Source organism: Lampetra planeri, chromosome 27 (genome assembly GCF_965212315.1).
Source record: "Lampetra planeri chromosome 27, kcLamPlan1.2.h2, whole genome shotgun sequence".
In the NCBI taxonomy this organism is placed as follows: domain Eukaryota; kingdom Metazoa; phylum Chordata; class Hyperoartia; order Petromyzontiformes; family Petromyzontidae; genus Lampetra; species Lampetra planeri.
The window spans coordinates 1,796,822-1,823,733 of NC_136133.1; the positions used below are offsets into that span (position 1 = coordinate 1,796,822).

The window sequence follows — 26,912 nt, forward strand, 5'->3', positions numbered from 1 at the left end:
GGTGGTGGTGATGGTGATGATGATGGTGGTGCAGTGATGGTGGTGATGATGGTGCAATGATGATGGTGCAGTGATGATGTTGATGGTGGTGATGATGGTGCAGTGGTTTGCTCACTGGGCTAAGCACACGGAGACGTCAGCGCCACGTGGTGTCAGCACGTGGCCCTGGGGTCTCCGTGAGGTCGACGCGGCCTCACCACCAAAGCCGTTTGGCGTTTGAGCATCGGAACGCCAGAAAGCGTAAATAAAGCCCTTTCTCGTTTCATCGTCTTGCCAGCGCTGGCCATGAAGGGTCCCAGAGATATTTCCACGCGTGTGCCACTGCTGGTGATGATGATGCACCGCAGGCGTGGGGGCGGACCAGCCGATTGCCACGCCGGGCTGAATCGTCACGCCAATCGTCGCAGCGCTCGAGGGCGCACGCGGGGAGCTGAGAGGCAACGCATCGGAGCGCGGCGGAGGAGAGACGCACTGCCAGGAATTACGATGCCGAGGGCAGCAAAGAGGAACGCGCGGGTGGGACAGCGTGCACATTGGAAACGTCACGTATGTACCTTGAACTTCTTTCGCACCGTACGTAGCCAACCGTGCTATAATTGGAGGTGCGCGGGGAAGGATACACTAAATGCAACAAGAAGTTTTAAAGAAACGAGTCGATCTAGAGGGCTTAAAAGTGCATCGCTCCAGTGGCTTCCTAATATCAGAAGAGCGGCGTTCCAGACGGCCGCAGAAGCGCATCTGAAAGCACCGCGCGGCACGGTGACCACCCTCCTCTTCATGTGATGGCGAGCGAAAAGCCTTCGGCTGCTGCTGCAGCTACTGAGAGGATGACCAGATTGTGACGACTGTTAAGAATTTCGATTTAAAGCTTTCGTGACTGCAGGGATTCATCTTCTTGGTTCTTTCGGTAAAGTCACGTAGAAGGGAAATAATAAAACATATTATAAGTCATAAAATAATAAAAATAAAACATATTATGTTTTATTTTTATTATTTTATTACTTCCCTTCTACGTGACTTTACTGAAAGAACCAAGAAGACTTAAGAAGAAGTGGCCTTGCCCCGGGACACGTCACGGGCTGCGATGAACGGTGGCGTGGGGTGAAGATTCACGGAGGCGGCCAGCGGCGGTCAAAGGGCGCGAACACGTCCGATGAATGTCCGATTAATTTTGTCCGTTCCAACCGTGGAGATGGAGTGGCGAAATCCGCTCGTGGGTGGCTTTGGTGCATCGTGAGGCCCTGATGATGCAGCAGTGGAAAGCTCATGGTGGCTTGCGATGAAAGGTCACACAGGCACAAGCGTCGAGTATGTTTGTTTTATTGAAATTAAGTGAATTCAGACTTTTTTTTTTAATACGGATCAATACAATTGATATTCGACGAGTGTACTGTACTACAACAGAGTGTAGAAATGTCACACGCACACGTGCGCGTGACCCGCTCCCCCCCTCCCACTGCCTCCCGCTTGTGGGAGACAACACAAGAAGTAGGTTACTGCTAAGGCTGCGCGGAGACACCTGAGAATTCCCTCGCCCCTCTCCTGCACCAAGTGGGTTTTCTCTGGGCACTTTGGTTTATGCCCCACACAGACACACAACAACAACCGCCATTCGTCACTAAGTGGCGGTGACATCACCACGACGCTTGTGCCAGGCCATGTGCACCTTGAGGCCACGTGAAGTGTCGAACGCCCGCTGGCAGGAGAACTTGGCGGTGGTTCTCGTGGCATTCGTGGTGCCTATCGTAACCGGTTAGATGTGAATTATTGCCAGAGAGGGCCTTGCAGTCAAGCGAGCGTGGCCTACGTGGAGCGAGCGTGCTCTAAACTAGACGGCCGTGGCCTACCGGCTACGATTCGACCACAGGCTGGCGGTGGACATACGGCCTACGAAATGGTGGGCGCCGTTAATACCCAGCGGGGCATTTAGAGTCTCGCGTGGGCTATCTACAAATGTCAGAAATGCATAGTGGAGCGAGAGAGAGAGAGAGAGACGCGGGCGCTGGCCGGGTGGGCGACGTTGCCACGGGGCGGGCGGCACGAGTCCCGGACCTAGAAGCCGAGCGGGTTGGGGGCGAGCACGCCGTCGTTGTCCACCGTGGCCGCCGAGATGGCACGCATGTTCTTGAACGTCTGGAGAACCGTCGAGTTGGTGAGCGAGCGCAGGTTCAGGGAAACTCGCTCCGACGCCTAAGGGGGGGAGGGAGCGGAGGGGCGGAGACGGGAGGAGGGGGGGGGGGGAGTTGGGTGAACAACGAACCCCACACACGCATGGCCGGGTCGTCCATAGCCCAATTGCGGTGTCGTTAGTTGCTGGGTGAGAGGGCGATTGCGAGCAGCCCCCGACGGCAGTGAGCGAGCGAGCGATGGAGGGTGGCGGTGGCGGTCGTCACCTCGAGGCACCACGTCTCGCAGATGAGCCGCTCGTGCTCCGCCGTGGGGGTGCCTTGGCTCAGCGACCGTGACGCCCTACGCACACGCAGACAAAGATCCCCCATGTAGCCTCTCACGACTGTTGGGGGCAAGCGCTGTTACCGATCCTGTAGGACCCTGTGTGTATCCTCGTGTGTCCCCAGATACATCCCGATGTGTACTGGCATCTCCACAGGTGCATCCTTGCGTGTCCATGTGAATCCCCCTTGTGTCTGTTTAACACGTCGGCTTTCGCGACCAAACTTATTCATGGTAACGTTTTTTGGGTTAGATCACGTAAGTGTAAATGTGTCGTTAACCCACTGCCACCCGACACAACCAATTAGTAAAGTTTGTCATGTAAAATAGTTTACTAATTCAGCACACCGGTCGTGTGTTGGAAAGTAAACATTTACAACTTACAACATTGACAATGTTAGTACCGGTGACGTTTGACTGGCGATGACAACCAGCTTCATCAGGCGATTTGTCAGAATTGTGAAGAGGTCTTCCTGTTTCCGGTCTTAAATAGAAGGTAATGTCATCACAGTCAGCCTGTCAAGTGTGAAGATCAGAGGGGGGGGGGGTTAATGTCGTCATTAACCCCCCCAACCTCTGATCTCCGTATCCCAGTGCGTGTCCCCGTCTGTCCGTGCGTGTCCCTGCGTGTCCCTGCGTGTCCCTGCGTGCGTCCCGCGCCGTGACCCCACGCACCGCGACACCACGGCCACCATGGCGTACAGGTCAATGGCAGCCTCCGCCACTCTGTTCAGCAGGAACTGCTCATCTGTGCACGCACACAACAACAACAACAACAATATAGACAAAGATCCCCCGCGTAGCCTGCTGGGGAAAGTGCTGTTAAGCGAGCATTTGTGAAAGCCGGCATGGCCAACTCTACCCCCGGCTGGCTGCCTTTAGTCTCCCCAGTGCTGATGTTTACACGTGGCACCAGGTACTGATTAGAGGCTGAGTCAACCGAGGGGAGGCCAAATACACACACAAAGACAAAGATCCCCCGGATAGCCTCAACAGACTGCTGGGGCAAGCACTGTTCGCAAGCAGCACCGATGCAGGCCGGCACGGCACACAAGGGAGTGGCTGGCCAACACCACGCCCGGCCGCCTTTGTCTCCCCAGTGGCGATGTTTACACCCCGCAACACCAGGTACTCATTTGGGGCCGAGTCGACCTAGGGGAGGCCCAGGACCGGTTCAGATAATCATCACTGGTGTTGACCATGAACAGGAATCAAACCCGGGTCGCCGGGTTCTTAGCACAGCGTACCATCCGCTACACTACCGCTCCCCACAATACACACGCACACGCACACACACGCATGACCAGCAGCCGTCATGTGCAACGCACGCACACCCGCGGCCACACGAAGACCCTCACGTAGCCCCCCGTATAGCCAACGTTCATGGCGACCCACGACTCAGACAGTACCAAGTCGGGCCGCATTGGTCTCCCCAGTGCCGATGTTTACAAACACGCAACAGGGTGAGTGGACCTAGGGGAGGTCCAGGACTGGTTCATATATTTGTCACCGATGTTGCCCGTGAATCAGGGATCAAACTCAGGTTTCTGGGTTCGTAGCGCAGTGCGCCAACTACGACGCTACTACTACCCATGACGAAGGCAAGCTGAGCGCAGTGCTATCCACAGCAGCCCCGTTGTACGTCATGTGGCCGCCTTCATAGATGCTTCGCTTGCAGCACATGCCCCCGACAATCTGTCGAAAGGCTACGTGGGATCTCTGATAGCCACTTCTTTGAGGTATCGTTTGTGATAGCCAGGTCGCGTCTGAAAAATAAGCTAATAGCTCAGTGGGCTTTAACTGGTAAGGCAACAATGTATTCGTTTTATTTGTAGATTTTCTTCAAGCGATTTATTTACCTTTCCTCTACTTTGCACTCCTATCATGTTTTTGTCGTAGCGTTCTGACCCGCCCCTACTGGCATCTGTGAAAAAGATCTTTACAGCTCATTGGATTCCTCCTCCAGTAAAAATAAACATTCAGATTCTGGCAAGCATGGATGGATACTCCCCCTCCGCCCTCCCCTCCACGTCGACTCCACTCCACTCACCGACGATCTTCTTGCCATGCTTGAGCAGCAGCCCCTCCACGGACGCCCCGAACTGATCCACGCCCTTGGCGATCTGAGCGCGGACGAGAGAGCGGTGTCACCGCGTGGCACCCGCGTCACTTCGCTGTCTACGGCGGCTCAAGCCAAGTCCGAATCGTTGTTGTAGAATCACGGCCGCGTGTAATGTCGTGACGGGTACCGCAAGATCCGACCGTGTCCCTGCAGTGCCCGCCGAGCTGAAATGGCTCCCGGTTGCCGAACGAACACGTTAGAAGGTCGCGCTCATCACACACAAAGTGCTCGCCACGAGTGAACCTCAATACCTCGTCAAGGAGCAGAAACCATCATCACACGAACTCCGCTCATCCTCACAAGACGGTGGTCACCGGATAACGCACTTTCAGGTGCGCTTCTGTGGCTGTCCTTCCGATACTAGGAAGCCACTGGAGCTATGCACATTGAAATCTAGATTGAATACATTTATTTAGAACTGCTGTTTGTGTTTAGTTTGTTGTCCTTCCCCCGCACCTCCGAATAGCACGGTTGGTGACGTGTGGCGCGAAAGAAGTTCAACATATACACGTACACACTCATTGGTTCTTTCGGTAAAGTCACGTATGTAGAAATAAAATAAAAATACAATTAAAATAGATCGACGTTTTGAACGCAACACAAGCGCTCGTCCTCAGGTGAACATGGTGTAAACCACACAGCGAGGGAACACACAGAGCACACACACACACACACAGACTTTACCGAAAGAACCAATGAGTATAGTAATTCCTGCAGTCACGAAAACTTCAATCCTAGATTATATACACGCACAATCAGAATCTTTACTTAGACTGGTGGAATTCCGATGAGCTACGAATACTTTTTTCCCCACAGATGTCCAGCAATTAAGCAAACACAGCCAAAACAAATGCGCTGGTACAAACTAAACTCGATAATGAAAGCGAAAACGAGACGGGCGGTGCAAAGAAGAGGGTACGACCGAGCGGAACAAACACGATGCAAACGAGACAATGACACAGAAATTATTATTTCGCACACGTAGCAAGCAACTGGCTTAGAGTCCGTGGAAATTCAAAGTGAGCGCGAATTAAAAATGTGGGTCAAAATATAACGCATCACACAGAGACGATGAGGAACATTACTGGTGGCTCGGAGAGCAGGCGCAGATGAAAGGCATCGCCTTGAAAATTGAGTGGGCTTGAGCAGGCCACGTCACGGCTAGCGGTGGTGGCGATGGAAGAGATTGGTTACAGAGTGGCAGCCGAAGGAGTGAACGCGTTCAAACGGACTCCCCCCTCCCTCCCTCCCTCCCTCCGTCCGTCCCCCTCACCAGCTCTCCGCTGCTCTCCAGTTTGGGATGCACGGAGCCCTTGAGGGTGAGTCCACTGCCAAGTCCAACAGACCTGCACACATCCCAGCATGCAGTTCAGCATCTCCCAGCATGCAGTTCAGCAGGAACTAAAGTAACTTACTTTCTCTGCGACTACAGGTGTGCACGTGGGGTGAGAAGCGTCCTTGTTGGTCTACGTGTGTGCGCATGGACATGGTATGCGTTTTCAAGTGTGTGTTCATATGCAGACAATGTTGGGGCAAGTGTATATGTCTGTATGTCTGTGTATGGGGAGCGGTAGTGTAGCGGTTAACGCGCTGTACTACGAACCCAGCAAACACCAGTGACGATTATATAAACCGGTCCTGGGCTTCCCCTTGGTCGACTCGGCCTTAAAATGAGTACATGGCGTGATGTGTAAATATCGCCCCCTCGTGTGTCCTGCCAGCCTTCACAGGTGCTCGCTAACAGCACTTGCCCCACAAGTCTGTCATAGCTATGCAGGGGATCTTCGTGTGTCGGCGTATACGTAAATGTTTGTGCATGCGAGTTCACCTCCGTGCCCTCTTGCCGACTTCTCCCATGATCGTTCCGAAATTACCGATTGGGTTCTTCAGCGCTTTCTGCAGCACCTGCAGATGCTTGCCCGCACCCTACACGCAGGCACACGCGCACAGAGATACACACACAGCACACGCATACAGACACATACATTGTTATCTTATATACATACACAAACACATGGAGCCAAGGCATACACAGACACACTTGCACAAACACATATACATGCACACACCGCCACACACGTGCACCAAGAAACCCGGACACACTCACGTGCACAGACACACTCGTGACGACATACAGAAACACATACAACAACAACAACCGCCATTCGCCACTAAGTGGCGGTGACGTCACCACGACGCTTGTGCCAGGATATGTGCACCGAGGCCACGTGAAGTGTCAAACACCCGCTGGCAGGAGGTACACACACACACACCAACATACACCCACACAGGAGCACAAACGCAAATTCCTCGCAAAAAAACTAGCCACCCGAGAGCCATTTCACATGCATTACCTCGTATGCCGAGTGGAAGAGTCAGCGGCTGAGTGGGCGAGTGAGCGAACAAGTGAATGGACAAGAGGTTGGGTGAGGAGGCGAGGAGTTATTGGGCGAGCGATCAAACAAACGAATGGGCAGCTGATCGAGCGAGCGAGGGGGTTGAGCGAACGGGCGGGCGAGTGAGTGAGTGAATGAGCGAGTGAGTGAGCGAGCGAGTGGGCGAGTGAGCGAGTGAGTGAGCGAGTGAGCGAGTGAGCGAGTGGGCGAGTGAGCGAGTGAGTGAGCGAGTGAGCGAGTGAGCGAGTGAGCGAGCGAGTGAGCGAGTGAGCGAGTGAGCGAGTGAGTGAGCGAGTGAGTGAGCGAGTGAGCGAGTGATCGCTGCTCACCTGGATACCCGTGAGCGCGACAAACAGGCGCAGGATGTCGTTGGTGCCCTCGAAGATGCGGAAGATGCGGAGGTCGCGCATCACGCGCTCCACCCCGCAGTCCTGCGTGGGGGGAGCGCGTGGCGAGGAAACAGGAATGAGACGGGACGATCCACGCACGATCCACGCTCGTGCACTGACTGCGCGAAGCTCTGCAATGCTCTGCAACGCGCCCGTCCTCGGGAGCCGTGACTCAGCAGTGAGTGCGGCTCCTCCAGGCAAAATGCATTTGAATTTTTGCAAACAATCCCCTTTTTGCTCCGATTGTGGCTCCAGGATTTGGCCAACACTTCGATGAATGCGATCGGTTCGCAATCGGGCGAGTCCCGAAGTAACAACACAACTTTACACTAAGGGTGCACTCCCATTTGCAAGCGTACTCGTCGTCCCCACGCTGCCGACAGGGGGCGTGTGGACAGGGCCTTACGAACGCACAAACGTGCGTGCACGAGGGGAGCAGGGATTCGATTCTGATGGACGATTATTTTCGAGATTTAGTTTGTTCTCCTTGCCCGCATCCTTCGATTAGCAGGGCTGGCTACGCAAGAAGATCAACACACACACACACACAGAGACGAGTCGCTGCAACGCAGCTCGCCGGCCACCAGTGAAGAGCGCCACAAAGACACATCCGCCAGCCTCGCGAGAAGTGGTCACGGAGCCACGGCCGGTTACCCAATCGATCTCGACGACGTTAACGGGATTGACGATAACGATGGGAATGGCGACGATCAAGTCGGGTTTAGTTTTGTTTAACCGGGCGAGAACTCGGTAGACCAGGACATATGGAGTCTCATCTTGCCAAGAGTGGCGGCTTTGGTTGATCGAAATGACGAACGGCTAATCCAGGCGAGAGAAAAGAACAGCAAAGGAAACAAACGGAAACGGGAGCAAGAACAGCGGCGTAACGACCGTAACGACGGCCCTGACCTTCATGAAGCCCATGCCGCCCAGGATCTGGATACACTCGTCCGTGACTTTCCACGCCGCTTCCTGTGACGCGCATCGCACACGCAGCGCGGGAACGTGGTCACAGCGAGGCAACAACAACAAACGGGCAACCTGGCACTCTGCAACACTTGATCAGCGCGCGTCACGTGTCCAAGTTGCCCCAAATTTGAAAACATTACTCGCAAATTTCGTTAAATTGGGAATCGCACAGCAATCGTCGCCCCCTACAGCATACAATTTTTGCGCGTTTTCAGACGCACTTCTGCGGCCGTCTGGAAAACTCTTCCTTCTGATATTAGGAAGCCACTGGAGCGATGCACTTTAAAATCACCTAGATTGAAAACGAATTTCTCGAGAACTGATTTTTACGTTGAATTTGTTGTCCTTCCCTCGCACCTCCGATTAGCACGCTTGGCTGCTACATACTGTGCGAAAGAAGTTCAGCACACATGCATGCAACCTTGGCAGGAGCCTCCATCCAAAGGGAGGAGACTCGGTGAGGCTTTCCTGGATAAACGAATGACATCGCCTCTTACTCTGTACGCCTCTTACTCTGTACGTTTCGCCGCGAGAGAGACGCTTATTTATCTCCAATCAGATTCACCGCTGCTTTTGCCAGGTAATCTAGAGTGTGGCCATGTTCGCGATGGATAAATGATACAAATCGGCCTGCAATCCCCGCTCTCTCCTTCGTTGCCACTTCCAAATCAACGCAACTGTCGCGCGGCTCTCTCGGCTCTATGACTCGTTGTGCTGTTGGCCCCCCCCCCCCCACACCACGCGTTAAAACGTCGTCGTTGTTGTCGTTGTTGTTGTTGTCATTGTTGTTGTCGTTGTTGTTGTTGTCGTCGCTCGCTCTCCAGGTCGGGCCACGCCATCTCAAAACATCCTCGCGTGCGTTTTGGGAAGGGGAATTTCTTTCGCTGAAAGTTGCTGCGGACTTGCTCACCCTCGCTGGTTCTCGTCGTACAGATAAACGTGCAGGATTGTTGTCGATAAATCGATAGCAGCACCACAACGACGAAGACGACTTTTAATTCTTACCGACGCAAAAACTTTGCTGATGGCGGCTTCTATCTGGAACTCGGTCGCCCCCGAGTCCATGTTGGCGCTGATCATGTACGCCATGGCCTGCGCAACACATGCAGCACGGCGCTTAGCACACGGCGAGATACGCACAGTGCGTAACACGAAACATGCGGCATTACACACGAGACCGAAACGGTACCAACACACACACACACACCCCCAAAACAAGACAAAGATCCCCCGTATAGGCTGTAACAGACTGTTGGGGCAAGTGCTGTTAGCGAGCACCTACGAAGGCTGGCACGACACGAGGGCGTGGGTGGGCCAGCACTACGCCCGGCCGCCTTTGTCTCCCTCGTAGCGATGTTTACACATTGTACCAGGTACTAATTTTGAGTCAACCTAGGGGAGGCCCAGGACCGGTTCAGATAATCCCCGGGTCGCCAGGTTTGTAGTGCAGCGCGCTAACCGCCACACAACCACTCCCCACACACAGCCCATCACACACACACACACACCTTGTCTCACACAGATACATCCCATCGCACGAACAAGACACCCACCCACCCCCCCCCCCCCGTCTCTCACACACCCTGTTGCAGCACACAGACACACATCATAGACAGACACACATCATAGACAAACGCACGCACGCTCCCCATCGCACGCTCCCCATCGCACGCTCCCCATGGCACGCTCGCGCTGTGGCCCCACCTCGGTGGTGTACTGCAGCATGATCATGCGCGCTATCTTCTCCTGGATCGTGCCGTACGTGTGGATCTTGCTCCCGAACTGGGTCCGGTTTGCGGCGTGCTCGACCTGAGGGCAGGGATGACAACGGGAGGGCGAGCGTGGGCGAGCTGGGTCAACCTGGCAGCAGAGAGCGGGGCGAGTCGGGGTGAGGAGAGTTGAAGCGGACGGTACGTGCGGATGCGTAAGACCGAGCGATAGAGGCGAGCTGGCATCGGCGAGGAGAGGCGATACGACATCGGCAGATTCAAATCTGTTACCGTCGTGACCTTCCAATCCCTCGCGCCCTTCATCGTCACCACCACCATCGTCGTCGTCATCATCGTCACCGTCACCACCACCACCACCGTCGTTGTTACCATCGTCACCATCCCCACTGTCACCACCGTCACCACCACCATCGTCGTCATCATCGTCACCATCCCCACTGTCACCACCGTCACCACCGTCACCACCACCATCGTCGTCATCATCGTCACCGTCACCACTGTCACCACCGTCACCACCACCATCGTCGTCATCATCGTCACTGTCACCACCACCACCATCACCACCGTCGTTGTCATTACCATCACGTGAGCGAGCGCGACTCACCGCCTTGCTAATCGATGCTTTCATGGTGCCGTTGAGCGCGGCCGCCATTCCGAAGCGGCCGTTGTTCAGGATGTTCATGGCAACTGCAATAATAACAAAACACGCACACACGGCATTCCATGTCAACACTCCCACCGCGTGCCATGTATGTTGACATTCTTCCGCACCGTACGTAGCCAACCGTGCTATAATTGGAGGTGTAGGGGGAAGGACAAACTAAATGCAAACGGCAGTTTTAAAGAAATGAGAGTCAATCGAGATGACTTAAAAGTGCATAGCTCCAGTGGTTTTCGAATATCAGCAGAGCGGAGTTCCAATTCGGCCGCAGAAGCGCATCTAAAAGTGCCGCGAGGGGGAAGGACAACAAACTAAACATGAAAAGAAGTTGGAAAGAAATTCGTTTTTAATCGAGAGCAGCTTCCTCTCGCAGCTTTAAACGAAATTCAGCCCTCGATACAAATCTCCGTCGCATTGCGAGTACATAAGCTGACGGAGGTGGTAGCTGCCGGAGAAAAACGCGCTCGCATATTTGCGAATCTTTTTTTTTTGCTACGATTTGTGTCTCCCAAAGTTTTGTACGACACTTTGATGAACGTGGCCGGTTTTTTCCAGGGCGATGTCTCTAATGGCAACTTTACATGAGAGTTCCATTCAAAGTGGATCCTCTTTACGGGGGTTACTGCGAAACAAGACGGACGGGTAGAGGTACACTTCATAAATAAACGGCGTACACTTTGTTTTAAGTCCCCATTCGTTCAACCAAATGAGAACTCAAAGAGACCAGGATCGCTGTAATTTGCAAGAGTGAGCTGGGACTTTAAAGTCTGCCGGCGGGGGGGGGGGGCGATGGTTGCCATGTATAGTCCCAATTGAGTATTCTGCGGTGCAATTTTTGGAAAAGAGTTGAGAAATCATTCCAAAGCAATTGGCGAGGGGGGGGGGGGTGGTCCCGGGGCATAGACAGGAGGAGTCATGTATGCATGTACGTATGTTGAACTTCTTTCGCACCGTACGTAGCCAACCGTGATAATCTACGGTGCAGAGTTTATGTTGCTCGGCCACAATCGCAGCGCTGTGGCTGCACTTTCCCCAATTCATGAAGGAGGCGATGCGGTGCGTCGTCGCCACGCCGACGTGCAGGTGCCAACGGTGCTAACCGGAGGTGCGGGGCGGGGGGACACCAAACTAAACACACAAAGAAGCAGTTCTAGAGAAATGAAGCAGTGGGTGGTGGTCACAAGTCGATGACGAGAGGGACAAACGAGAAGCAATGTGGGGGGGGGTAGGGGGGGTGTGCACGTGTGCTGTGCGCTCGCGAGCGGTTCGTTGACCACGTGCGTAGGGCAAGTTGAACTTCTTTCGCACCGTACGTAGACAAACGCGCGAATCGGACGTGGTGCGGCGGGGCGGGGGGGGAAGGACAACAAACGAAACTAAAGACGCGAGGCAACTGTAAAGAAACGCACGAGGCAGCTGTAAAGAAACGAGTGTTTCACTCGAGGAGATTGCCGACCTTTGAAGCCGCCGCCCAGCTCTCCCAGGAGGTTCTCGGCCGGCACGCGCACGTCCTCAAAGTAAACCTCGGCCGTGTTCGACGCCTTGATGCCCATCTTCTTCTCAGGGGCGCCGCTGACGAGTGTTGGGGGAGGGGGCACAGGGAGGTTAGACGAGTTTGGAACCAACGCCACCACCTCCCCCAGCCGCCCCTCTCCTACCGCGGTCAAGACAATTGGCGAGGCCTCGGTGCGGTCACAGCAACAGCAGCAACACGAGGGTGACAGCTGTCGTCACGGAGCGCTTCCCGTCACAGCCTCACCTCGTCCGTCTCTCATCCTCATCAGCCCCTCGCCTCTCACCTCGCGGTCGGTCTCACCTCGTTACCAACCCGCCCCCCCCCCCCACCCCGCCCCGTCACCATCTCCACCCCTCACTTCGTCGCCACTTTCCCTCCCATACTCACTTGGTCACGCCGCCAAAGCTCCGCTCGACGATGAAGGCCGTGATCTTGTCCTTGGTCTCCCCCGTCGCATCGTTCCGCACCGGCGTCTTCGCGAACACCGTGAAGATCTCCGCGATTCCACCATTGCTGCGGCCAATCACAAGACAGCATCGACGTCACGTGACCCCCTACCCAGAGCGATCCCGCCGTTGCTTCGACCAATCACACGGTAACGTCATCGTCGGCATGTGCCCCGCATCTGTCTCTGCCCAGGGGCACTGGGGTGGCTAGGAGATGTTGACTCATCGCCTGGTGCGCAGGAGGTCGTGGGTTCGATCCAGACCCTGACACCTCTGTGCTTGGAATTTGCGTGTTTTCCCCATTTTTGCGTGGATTTTTTTTTTCTCCGGGTCCTCCGGTTTTTTTCTCCACATTTAGAATCAACACGCGTTTATAGTATTTAGCTGCTATAAATTTCCACATGATGAGCCACTTTGTCAAGCTATAATTTGTGTCCAGGTCGCTTCTGAAAAATAACTATATACTGTATGTATAATGGTCCCTCAGTTTACGATGCCATCGATTAACGATATTTTGATGAACCATCCACCTCCCATAGGGTCCCATTGTTTCTATTGACGATACATTTCGATTAACGATGTGTTTACGATATCAAGTGGCTGCCAATTTCGGTAAATCGGAGCGCTCGGAAGTGGACTCAGCAAACCTCAGCCAATCAGCGACGCCCTTTCGTGAGCATTGAGAGCAATAGGAATAGAACTGGATAGCCTAAGGTAACATTTTTTTTATTTTATACTCTATTTATGCACCTTTTTATGCTATATTTCTATTTTTTTATCCATGTTTCTATTAATGTTTTCATATGTTCTTCGAACGTTTATTTATCAACATATTATAAACTGTTGTTAGGGTGAATAAGGTCGACTTCTGATCGTCTCGGAACAAATTAAGCACTTTATAAAACACGTATTTCCCATATAAAATTTACGATTATTTCAATTAATGATGGTTTACAATGAACATCATTAACCGAGGGACCACTGTACAGCCCAGTGGCCAGTGGGGCCTTACCTGGTAGAGAGTAAAATAAAAATAGTTTAGTTTTAGTTCAGTGTGACTGGGGGGGGGGGGGGGGGGGGTGACGGCTGTGGCCTCACCTGATCCAGATCTTGCTGCCGTTGAGCGTGTAGTACTTCCCGCACGCACTGCGCACGGCGCGCGTCTTGATGGAGGCGGCGTCCGAGCCGCTGGCCGGCTCCGTGAGGCAGTACGCGGCGATGAGCTCTCCTGCTCACCGCCACCACCATAAATATTCACCATTAACATCACCAGCAACATCACCTTCAACATCACCACATCGTCGTCATCATCAATAGCGCCACCATTAACCACCGCTTGCCGCAAATGAACCACAATACCTTGCCCATCTCGTCAAGGACCATAAAACGTGACACGTCATCCTCTCAGCAGCGGATTTTGGCCGAGCCATCGAACGAAAATGGGTCACTGCGTCGCACGCTTTCAGATGCGCTTCTGCAGCCGTATGGACCGCTCTTCCTTGCGATATTAGGAAGCTATAGACTTTTAAATAATCCAGATTGCAAGCTCATTTCTTTCTAATTGCTTTTTGCGTTTAGTTTGTTGTCCTTCCCCCGCACATCCGAATAGCACGGTTGGCTACGTACGGTGCGAAAGAAGTTCAACAAAACACACATACAACATCCCGATCATCAACATCGCTGCCGACACCTCCACCACCACGAGTGGGCAGTCGGGAGATGGGACAGCGGTGGTGCCGCCGTGAGCACGCCGTGCTACGAACCTGGCGAGCCGAGTTCCATTCCCGTTCACGACCAATAAACAGTGGCGATTATCTGAACAGGCCCCGAGCCTCCCCTAGGTCGACTAAGCCTAAAATGAGTACCTGCTACGATTTATAAACATCGCCAAGATGGAGACAAAGGCTGCCGGCGTGGTGCTGAACACCCACCTCCTCGTGTGCCGTGCGGGTCTTCATAGGTGCTCAATAACAGCACTTGCTCCAAATGTCTATTGAGGCTACATGGGGACCTTTGTCTTTGGTATGTGTATATGTGTTGAACTTCTTTCGCACAATATGTAGCCAACCGTGATAATCAGGTGCAATTAGCACGGTTTTACTAAAACTCGTTTTTTATTTTCCCAGGTAAGGCCCATTGAGCTACATATACATTTGGAGGGAAAAACCGGAGGACCCAGAGAAAAAAATCCACAAAACTACGGGAACAGAGAGCGACACGCATACTCCAAGTACAGTAAAACCTTGGATTGCGAGCAGAATTCGTTCCAGAAACGTGCTTGTAATCCAAAGCACTCGTATATCAAAGCACTCTTATATCAGTTGTGATCACGTGACGCTCGGCAGACAAAGTGTATACACGTGCTGCTCGTATTGCAAGACCTCGCTCGTTTATCAAATTAATATTTATTAAAATTTTTGCTCGTCTTGCAAAACACTCGCAGACCAAGCTACTCGCAATCCAAGGTTTTACTGTACACAGCCGGCGCCAGGGTCTGGACCGAACCTCCTCCTGTATGCGAGGCGAGGTAGTTAACATCTCCTCGCCACCGTGGGAAGAGCCCACGGCTTACCCGAGGCGAGCTTGGGGAGGTATTTCTTCTTCTGCTCGGGGTTGCCGAAGAGCAGGATGCCCTTGAAGCCGATGGACTGGTGGGCGCCGAGCGTGATGCCCACGCCCAGGTCGTGGCGACCCACGATGTCCACCAGCCGCGCGTACTGCACGAGAGACAAAGAGGTCGCCCCGTGCAGCCTTCAGCAGACCGTAGGGAGAGGGGCAAGTGCTGCTGCTTTTACGGGGCACCGACGCAGGCCGGGAGAACACGGCGCACGAGTCGGGCTTGTGTGTATCTCCACACACAGGTAGGTGCATGTAAACGTAACAAAGATAAAAGGCAAAGATATCCCCATATAGCCCGTGCAGACTTGTGGGGCAAGTTCTGTTGGCGAGCGGCACTTATGAAGGCCGGCACGGCACACGAGGGCCGCCTTTGTCTCCCCAGTGGAGATGTTTACACACCGCACCAGGTACTCATTTGAGGCCGAGTCGACCTAGGGGAGACCCATGACCAGTTCAGATAATCGTCACCGGTGTTGGCCGTGAGTGGTAATCGAGCTCGGGTCGCCAGTTTCATAGCGCAGCGCGCTAACCGCGACACTACTGCTCCCCACAACGTAACATACATGGATAGACACACTCACGGACACGCACTCACAAATGCATAGGCAAACGTACAAGGGTGCACGCGCACTTGTGTTGTTTTGGTGTCGTGTGTCTACATCTGTGTTACGACGTAAATGTTTGCGTGTGCGCACACGCGCGAGTGTTTGTGTCCGAGCTTGTAGTCCTCACCTGCGTGTTCGTCAGGCCCAGGCCTCCGAGCTCTGTGGGCACCTGAAGCCCGAAGGCCCCCATCTCCTTGAGCCCCTGCATCGTCGCGTCCTCCACCTTCTCCAGGGTGTCATTAGCGGCTGGGTTGTTAACCTCCTGCGCCCGTTCACACGCGGTCATCAGTTGGCAGTGCAGTCTGGAATCGGCTCATTGCCACGAGGTCGTTGACCTGCTGCTCTTGTTACAAGGGGCCGCTGCTGGAGTTAGCAGTGGCGGGTGGCTCCGCTGCTGCGCTCATGAATGTCGCCACAGTGGCTAGGAGATGTTGACTACCTCGCCTGGTGTACAGGAGGTCGTGGGTTCGATCCCGACCCTGACGCCTACTGTAGATTTGGAGTTTGTGTGTGTCTCTCATCATCATCACAGTGGCTAGGAGATGTTAACTACCTCGCCTGGTGTACAGGAAGTCGTGGGTTCGATCCCGACCCTGACGCCTACTGTAGATTTGGAGTTTGTGTGTGTCTCTCATCATCATCACAGTGGCTAGGAGATGTTAACTACCTCGCCTGGTGTACAGGAGGTCGTGAGTTTGATCCCGACCCCGATGCCTGCTACTGCTGTAGATTTGGAGTTTGCGTGTCTCTCTCTCCCTCTCATCGTCATCAAGGTGGCTAGGAGATGTTAACTACCTCGCCTGGTGTACAGGAGGTCGTGGGTTCGATCCCGACCCTGACGCATGCTGCTGTAGATTTGGAGTTCAAGTGTTATCCCCGTAGTCGCGTGGATTTTACTCCGGGTCTTCCAGTTTTTCCCTCCACGTTTAGAATCAACATGCGTTTGGAGTATTTGACTGCTATAAATCTCCACATAAGCCACTTCGTTGAGCTAACAATCATGGCCAGGTCACTTTCTACCTAGTAAAATAAAAATAGTTTATAGTTTAATTTTGATTTAAAGCTTTCGTGACTGCAGATATTCATATTCTTGGTTCTTTCGGAAAAAGTCACGTAGAAGGGAAATAATAAAAATGTTATTGTTTTATATTTTTATTATTTTATTATTTCCCTTCTACGTGACTTTACCGAAAGAACATAGTTTATAGTTTAGTTTAGACTCCTCCTCAGAGAGTCGTTTCTCTGGTCGGAGTTGGTGCATCTCTCTTCCAGGGCCGACTCCACTCACCTCAAAAAACTTTGACACTGGATCGACCAGCTCCTGCAGGAACTGGCTCTGCTCCTCGTTCAGAGCTGCCAAATGAACATGGACACGCGCCGTTAGCGTCGTCACCGTCCATCATCGTCGCGCACGCTGCCTTGACCAGACGGATGACGGCAGCGATCAGGCTCAGGATGATTACGGTAGACTAAGGACAGTGATTTAGTAACATTTGGTGTCTGCGCCATTCTTAACAGCTCAAGGATATCGTGCGGGAAGGTGCTGCTCTGTTTCATAGACAGTCTGCAGCAGTTTCACAGTACGGGGGGGGGGGGGGGCGTTGCTCCTCAAGAGTGATCTGAATGGAGTCGTTTGCAGGGCAATTTTTTAATTTGCCAAATGTGGACCGCGACAGCCGGCACACAATGGCCTACTCGCTTTGAATGACGTCACGGGATCTTTAACATCAACTGCGAAGGAAATGTCGCCTATTTTACGGTGAGTAAACCCACACTAATAGCCGCAACTATACGCACGCGAATAAACACAACTGTGGCTTAGAAACTAAGTAGTATATAATAGGCGACGTTCCGTACAATGGCCCGTTTGCACGGCCCACGGAGGGAGTCGGAGTGGATGAGAGTTGGGGACAGCACTTTCTACACCATTGGGGCCTGATAATAATTACATTCTATCTTGATTTGCATTCTTTCAAAAAATTCTGATGAACAGGTTTTAGATAATCTCCTTAAGTGATGCATTCTTGGGTTAAATTCTCATTTCAAATCGGATTAGTATGAGCAAAAAAAACTTTGTGTTGCATTCCTGGGTGCTCGGTGCTCTAGGGGCATATGAACTCGTACACATTGTTGGCCCTCTGTTATCTCTCTGTTGTGTTTTTTGCCCATTTTTATTTTGTTGACCAGTCTGCAATTGCATCGTATCGTGTGTTCGGATCGTTGAAACAGGAATTGTGAATTGTGATGTTGCGCCAAGGGGTTTCAATGTACTCAATGCACTCTATCGTCTGGCCTCACTGAAAGACCGGCACGGAGATTTCTTAGCGGCTGATCACAGCAAACCGGGAACGGCATCAGCAGCAACTACAGCAGCAACTAGAGCAACAACTACAGCAACAACTACAGCAACCACAACTACAGCAACCACAACTACAGCAACACTTCCATTACTACAGCAGCAGCTACGATAGACACGAGAGGGGGACATCTAAAAGGGGATAGGTCACAGAGGGGGCCCATCGAGAAGCCTCGGCAACCCGTCAGTAGGTTCCAGAAAGGGGGCGTGGCCAGGGCGGAGCGAGGCCACGCCCCCCTAAGAGGGGCCCCCTGTGGGGGACCACGTCGCTGTTGCTGGAAGTGGGATCCCCGTCGTGCTGCTCAAGTCCCTCGTCGTCACCATCTCCTCGTCGTCACCATCTCCTCGTCGTCACCATCTCCTCGTCGTCACCATCTCCTCGTCGTCACCATCTCTTCGTCGTCACCGTCCTTCTCGTCGTCGTCACCGTCTCCACCACCCCAGGGCGCCGCTAGTCAGACGGCCTGCCAACTGTTCTAACCAATTCTAGATTTGAAGCTTTCGTGACTGCAAGGATTCACTCTTAGTTCTTTCGGTAAAGTCACGTAGGAAAAAAATTTAATTAAAATTCATAAAAAATAAAAACAATAAAATCACGACGTTTTGGAGGCAACACGGAAGCTCGTGTTGCCTCCCAAATGTCGTGATTTTATTGTTTTTATTTTTTATTAATTTTAATTTCATTTTTTTACCTACGTGACTTTACCGAATAAACTAAGAGTATGTTCTAACCAAGTGGTGCCGCCGACAATAGACGGTCCTAATAAATAGCGCGATTATCCCGATGGTGCTTGCTAAAGAAACAAGTGCCTCCAAGTGTTGCCGTCTCCGAGTTAGTCAGTACACGTGTGAGACACGGAGCAAACGAAATGGTAAAAACGAGGGGAGGCTTACCGTTCGGGTAGGGCAAGACCTGATGCATCGACAGCTCTCCCTTGAAAATGGACGCAGCAAACGACTTGGAACTCTGGGTGGGGATGGGAGGGGGTTAGAGATTATTGGAGGTCAAGTGCTACTCAGAGAACTACACATTTTATGTCACCAGGTAAGGCGCACTGAGCTACGTAGCTACTTTTCAGAAAGGACCTGGCCACAAATGATAGCTCAACGAAGTGGCTTATCACGCGGAAATTTATAACAGCCAAATACTCGAAACGCACGTTTTTAAATGTTAAGGGAAAAACTGTAGGGAACCAGAAAAAAATAAGCGCGACCGCGGGGAGAGAGAGACACGCAAACTGCAAATATACAGCAGCAGGCGTGAGGGTTGGGAACGAACCCACGACCTCCTGTACACCAGGCGAGGTAGTTAACATGTCGTTGGCATGACAACCACCACCAGCATCTGAGTAACCAGGGTGCCCGCATCAGGCTAAGTGCACTTTGAGGCCGCCCAGAGTGATAAAGAATCACTGATGATCGATAAGTGTCATTAGTGAGCACGGCACGCGAGTGGTGTGACTAGCACCACGCCTGGCCGGCTTTGTCTCATCATCAGCACTATATTGAACTCTGGCACAATTTGTTTTAAACTGTATTAATGTGCTGGCACAACAATTTTTTTTATTATATATGAACTAAACTTTTTATATTACCAAGTAAGGCCCACTGAGCTATATAGATTTTTCAGAAGCAACCAGGCCACAAATGATAGGTCAACGAAGCGGCTTATCATGTGGAAATCTATAGCAGCCAAACACTCTAAACGTCTGTTTTTAGACAAACCTTATGCTACCAGCAAAACTGCATCAGGTACTTTTTTAAGGCTGTGTCGATCTAGGGGAAGACGAGGGCAGGTTTGCGTAAAAGTTCCCACCGATTCTGTGCATAGTTGGGAACTGAACCCAGGTATACAGGCTGATAGTGGAGCTTGCACTGCACAGTTCCACCACGATCCACACAATCACATCATTACATACACCAGTGACAAAGCTCCCCCGTAAAGCGGTAACAGACTGTTGGGGAAAGTCCTGTTAGCGAGCACCTATGAAGGCCAACACAGCCCTCGTTGCGATGTGTACAAATCACACAAGGTACTCATTTGAGGCAGAGTCGACCTAAGGGAGGCCCAAGATTGGTTCAGGTAATCCTCACTGGTGTTGGTCGTGAGCAGGAATCGAACTCGTGTGGCCGAGTTCCTAGTGCAGTATGCTAACCACTACACTACCGCACAAGAATGATCTTTGTTTACATAAACTACACACAACCACACACCCCACCAATACACAATACTACCACACACGGCACCATTATTACACACATCTCACAACCACACACACCACACAACCACACACACCACACAACCACACACCCCACCATTACATGCACCACACACACACCACACAACCACACACCCCCACCATTACGTGCACCACACACACACCACACAACCACACACCCCACCATTACATGCACCACACACACACCACACAACCACACACCCCACCATTACATGCACCACACACACACCACACAACCACACACCCCACCATTACATGCACCACACACACACCACACAACCACACACCCCACCATTACATGCACCACACACACACCACACAACCACACACCCCACCATTACATGCACCACACACACACCACACAACCACACACCCCACCATTACATGCACCACACACACACCACACAACCACACACCCCACCATTACATGCACCACACACACACCACATGACCACACACCCCACCATTACATGCACCACACACACACCACATGACCACACACCCCACCATTACATGCACCACACACACACCACATGACCACACACCCCACCATTACATGCACCACACACACACCACATGACCACACACCCCACCATTACATGCACCACACACACACCACATGACCACACACCCCACCATTACATGCACCACACACACACCACACAACCACACACCCCACCATTACATGCACCACACACACACCACACAACCACACACCCCACCATTACATGCACCACACACACACCACATGACCACACACCCCACCATTACATGCACCACACACACACCACATGACCACACACCCCACCATTACATGCACCACACACACACCACACAACCACACACCCCACCATTACATGCACCACACACACACCACACGACCACACACCCCACCATTACATGCACCACACACACACCACATGACCACACACCCCACCATTACATGCACCACACACACACCACACAACCACACACCCCACCATTACATGCACCACACACACACCACATGACCACACACCCCACCATTACATGCACCACACACACACCACATGACCACACACCCCACCATTACATGCACCACACACACACCACATGACCACACACCCCACCATTACATGCACCACACACACACCACACAACCACACACCCCACCATTACATGCACCACACACACACCACATGACCACACACCCCACCATTACATGCACCACACACACACCACACAACCACACACCCCACCATTACATGCACCACACACAAACCCCGACTTACAGTAACTGCACTCGTTTCGGCAGTGGCTGCGTGAGTCGCGGTTTTGCTGGTGGCATGAGGTTTTTCCAAGACTGCCTGTGGCCCGCACACAACAATAACAAATAACAACAAACAACAACAAAACAGCAGCAGCTTTAACAAAGTCACAACCTGCTTCTCGGGAACACGAGTAATGACTTACGACCTAAACACACGCACGGCGATCCCCGTGCATCCATAGCAACAGTCGGGGCACGTACTATTAGTGATCTCCTATGAAGGCCATTACTACTATCATGAGCCAAGAATGTCTGTGTGTAACGCGCGTGACGTCACTCCACATGCCGCACCCCCCCCGTCATGAATATTCATGAGCGGGTGAATTTTGACACTCGCGCAGAAGGTCGAGCGGAAATATTTTTTCGCAAATTCGCTTTAAGTTTGACGTTTCTTTATTGAAAGTGAATCTAATAAATAATTCTACGCAGCAACAAAGTGGATTTGGTGTCTTTATCTATTTCTTCAGCACTTGAGACAAAAGGTAAGTAAAATTTATGCTTATACATTATGGTAAAATAGACATTTCTCGGTGATTTTCCAGATATTCCATCGAATTCCAAATTATTTCAACCCCAGCGACCGAAAGCAGAAGAGAATAAAGTATCAGAGCAGTGAATTTGAACAAATTAAAGGTCAGTTATATACAGTGCAACAGTGACATGAAGCGAGGTGTTTTATGACTTCGTTTTGTGCCAGATTCACTGCCATTAATAGTGCTACAGCGAGCTGCAGTGAAGTGTTTGATGACGAACTTTCGTGCAAGATTCACTGCCATGAAATTGACACAACATACAATTGTACTCTGCTCAATCTTTTCGTAAATATTACAGCTTCCGTCCTAGGATGGGCAAACAAGCTAGCGTTCAAAGGTTTCTCTCAACAGCTCGTTTCCATTCAAATTCTATGGGTGGGTACACACAAAGATGCCATGTAGAGATATACAGACGGCTGCCGCAAGTTCTGTGCCACCTATAATATCACCGCGAAAGCCTGCCCGCCTTTGTCTCCCCACTTCTGACATTTGCACACACACTGCCAGCTATTTATGGCAGGATGAGTCGCCCTAGAGGAGAGGACCAGGACAGATTCGGGTATTATTCACCACCGATGTTAGCTGTGCGGTCAGGAATCGAACTTTAGTTGGGTTCGATCCCTACAAATGAGTGGGTGTGTGTGTGTATGCAGAAGCCGGCACGGCACACGAGGGGTGGATGGCCAGCACCAGTCCCAGCTACACATCTCCTTATCGGCGATGTTTATACATTGTACTCGGTACTCGTTTGAGTACCTAGGCTCATTTGAGTACTCATTTGAGGACCTAGGCCCATGGCTGGTTCAGATAATCTATCGCAAGTGTTGGAAGCCGCGAGCAGGAATCAAACTCGGGTCGCCGGGTTCGTAGCACAGCGCGCGAACCATTACATCACCGCTCCTTACGTGCGTCTGTGTGTGTGCGTAGGTGGCACACACACAGACACACACCCACACACACGTGTCTGTGTGTGTGCGTAGGTCGCACACACACGTGTCTGTGTGTGTGCGTAGGTCGCACACACGCACACACAACACACGGGTCTGTGTGTGTGCGTAGGTTGCACGCACACACACAGACACACACCCACGTGTCTGTGTGTGTGCGTAGGTCGCACACACGCACACACAACACACGGGTCTGTGTGTGTGCGTAGGTTGCACGCACACACACAGACACACACCCACGTGTCTGTGTGTGTAGGTCGCACACACACACACGTGTCTGTGTGTGTGCGTAGGTTGCACACACCCACACACACGTGTCTGTGTGTAGGTTGCACACACCCACACACACGTGTGTGTAGGTCGCACACACACACACCCACACACGTGTCTGTGTGTGTGTAGGTCGCACACCCACACACACACACACCCCGTGTCTGTGTGTGTGCGTAGGTCGCACACACACCCACCGGCGCGTGTGTTCCGTCTCCCTGTGTATTTATAATTCGCACTCGCAAGGTCGCCACGTGACCCACAGGCACAGGCTGTGGAATCTGGGACAAATGTCAAGGCGTGGAGCCAAAGGACCCCGGGTTACAGCGCCTTGGGGCGTCCACGCCAATGCCCGTTCGCATTTAAATACTTCCTAAAAATGTACAAAAAAAATCACGACGTATTGGTGAAAATATGTTGGTGAAGCAAATACAATATTTGCACCGCAATGGGGATTTTTTTTTTAAATCACAAGTTAAAAAAATAATTGATTAAAGTTGTTGTTCAAGTTGTTGCTACATGTAGTTCCGTTGTTTGAAAAGAGGAATTTGTAAAAAAAAACACGTAAACCGGGATGGTGGCCTTTGCGAGTTTAAAAAAAACCCCGCAGAACCAGCAACAACTGTTTGTGACCTCTGACCTCACACAGTGATGGGGATGTTGCAGAGAATCGTGGTACTGGTGGCGAAGATTCAGATTGCAATTGTGAATATGGTGGTGAATATGGTGTTGATGGGTGAGGCCGTGTTTTTAAATGGTTGATGGTAAGTGATGGTGTTGGCCATGTTGATGATGATGCTGATGGTAATAATTAGAATGAAAGACGACGGAGTGATGATGGTGATGTTTACGAAGACGGTGGTGATGATGGTGATGGAGGAGAGGCTCGTGAAGGACGCTCCTGGGCAGTTGGAGGCAGTCGCCCTCCAACGACAACGGAGGGCGGAGGAGCGGCGCTCACAACAACGAGCGGAGTGCCCGGCAGATAAAGTAGAGCAGGTTGGCACAGTAGGGGGTATAGCTGGTGCATCTGCCAATCATCTCAGCCAACCCACGGTACCTTGGTCTGTCCACTGACCTCCTGTTCAGCGAGTTTACAACATTCCATGTGGCCTCAAAAGTGCACCTGGCCTGGCACGAGTGCCGTGATGACGTCACCACCACTTTATAGCGGGTGCTGTTGATGTTGATATTGATTGATGGTTGATGGTGATATTGTTTGATGGTTGATGGTGATGTTGTTTGATGTTATTGGTGATGTTGTTTGATGGTATTGGTGATGTTGTTTGATGGTATTGGTGATGTTGTTTGATGGTTGATGGTGATAGTTTGATGTCCTTGGTGATGTTGTCTATCCGAGTGATGTTGATGATGCTGCTGCTGCTGTTGTCGGTGATAATGTTGTCGGTGATAATGTTGTCGGTGATGATGTTGTCGGTGATGATGATGAGATCGGTGTTGTTGACGTCTCACCTCCGTGACACCGCTCGCTGCTCTGCTCACCCCATACTTGACCCTGGCCAGCGGCACCCTGCGCACACACAACCGCCCGCGAGTCACTCACCACCCTACTTGCTGTACTACCCGCCACCGTGCAGCAGCAGGATAAACAACCGAGGCGACACAACGAACAAACACCGTGACGACACACACCCGCTACAACAGGAACAGCATCGACAGTTGCAACAATAACACGGCAGCAGAGTTGACAGCACAAGCCACGGCAACAATTGTTGAAGGTGGCTGCAACAATAGCAACAACCGAACAAGACGCCTGGACTCAGCATCCACAAGCTATGCCCATTCCACTGTCGGATGAAGAACTCCCAGAATTCGTCGCCATCTCCCGCGCTCTCGCGATGGATGCAACAAAGTCCATCTCGCTCCCGCACAGAGAGCCGATTTCGTCGCTCCATCTCAGCGGGCGCGTGGTTTTTTTCTCTCTCCCTACTTTGGCTGCCACTCCGTCGATAGCCTCGACCACGTTTCTCCCATCGCTCCTCAACCCGTCCTAGCCATGGCGTGTCCCTGCCCAAACCCCACTTCCGTGCTCTCAATCAAAACGACGGTGGTGTCCAGGAGACTTGCATAGCTTCTCGAAGCCGCGTCTTCCCCTTTCGGGTCTCTCAGCGTCCACTTCCCATCTCGCCACGGTGGTGCCACGGTGGCTAGGAGATGTTAACTACCTCGCCTGGTATGCAGGAGGTCGTGGGTTCAATTCCGACCCTGACGCCTGCTGCTGTATATTTGGAGTTGGCGCGTCTCTTTCTCTCCCCGTGGTCGCGTGGATTTTTCTCCGGGTCCTCCCGGTTTTTTCCTTGCACATTTAAAATCAACATCACGCGTTTAGAGTATCTGGCTGCTCTAAACGTCCAAATAAGCCACTTCGTTGAGCTATCATTTGTGGCCAGGACTTGTCTGAAAAAAAAAAGCTAAAGAGTGGGCCCTACCTGATAAAAAGAAAAAAATGTTTATAGTTTAGTTGAGTAATTCCAGGCACGAACGAACCTCCTCTTGGCCCACTTGTTTAAACATTTTGCTCCATTCACTTGTCAGTTTCCGGTGTTTCAGGTGGACGACCTCCTTACATCAGTCACCAATTTAATCACTACATGATGATGATTAACCCGAACACAGTCAGACTGTCTATTCGGTTGTCCTACGAATACAGATCCCTTCACAATCAGACAAACACAATGTTAAGTCGAGCCCTGGTCTGGCTCTATGAGCCTCTGACATGGACACAATCTTAGTGGCTCTATGAGCATCTGACATGAACACAATCTTAGTGGCTCTATGAGCCTCTGACATGGACACAATCTTAGTGGCTCTATGAGTCTCTGCCATGAACACAATCTTAGTGGCTCTATGAGACTCTGCTATAGACACAATCTTAGTGGGGCTCTATGAGCCTCTGCCATGAACACAATCTTAGTGGCTCTATGAGCCTCTGACATGAACACAATCTTAGTGGCTCTATGAGCCTCTGACATGAACACAATCTTAGTGGGGCTCTATGAGCCTCTGACATGGACACAATCTTAGTGGTTCTATGAGCCTCTACCATTGACACAATCTTAAGACAAGCCATGGTCTGGCTCCATGAGCCTCACACACTCATCAACCACTTACCCGTTCCGGACCAGAATAGAACCACCACGCGCGACCACCAGCATGGACATGACTCTCGAAATGGATATTAGAGACAAGGAGAGAGAGAGAGGGGAGAAAAAAATGTAAATGAAGAGACAAAAACTCCCGCACTCCCTGTGGGCCGCAGTCACCGATCGATCTCAGACTGCCGTGTGATTGAATCAGGCACCGCGGCGAGATTAATAGACACCCCACGCGTT

At 51.9% G+C, this 26,912-nt stretch overlaps 1 protein-coding gene across 1 annotated transcript; it reads right to left on the reverse strand.

Annotated features, from left to right (window-relative positions):
- Positions 1 to 1,304: 1,304 nt before the first annotated feature.
- On the reverse strand, positions 1,305 to 26,912 carry ACADVL (acyl-CoA dehydrogenase very long chain). The gene is made up of 21 exons (XM_078607145.1): positions 26,692 to 26,912; positions 25,033 to 25,090; positions 21,772 to 21,846; positions 19,155 to 19,227; positions 17,193 to 17,257; positions 16,032 to 16,166; positions 15,253 to 15,397; positions 13,779 to 13,908; positions 12,622 to 12,747; positions 12,175 to 12,290; positions 10,662 to 10,744; positions 10,032 to 10,136; positions 9,333 to 9,419; positions 8,268 to 8,330; positions 7,299 to 7,400; positions 6,402 to 6,499; positions 5,847 to 5,919; positions 4,502 to 4,574; positions 3,127 to 3,199; positions 2,394 to 2,469; positions 1,305 to 2,190 (listed from the first exon to the last, which is right to left on the reverse strand). Exons 1-21 carry the CDS (start codon positions 26,739 to 26,741, stop codon positions 2,053 to 2,055), a joined length of 1,944 nt encoding a protein of 647 aa, XP_078463271.1. The 5' UTR covers positions 26,742 to 26,912; the 3' UTR covers positions 1,305 to 2,052.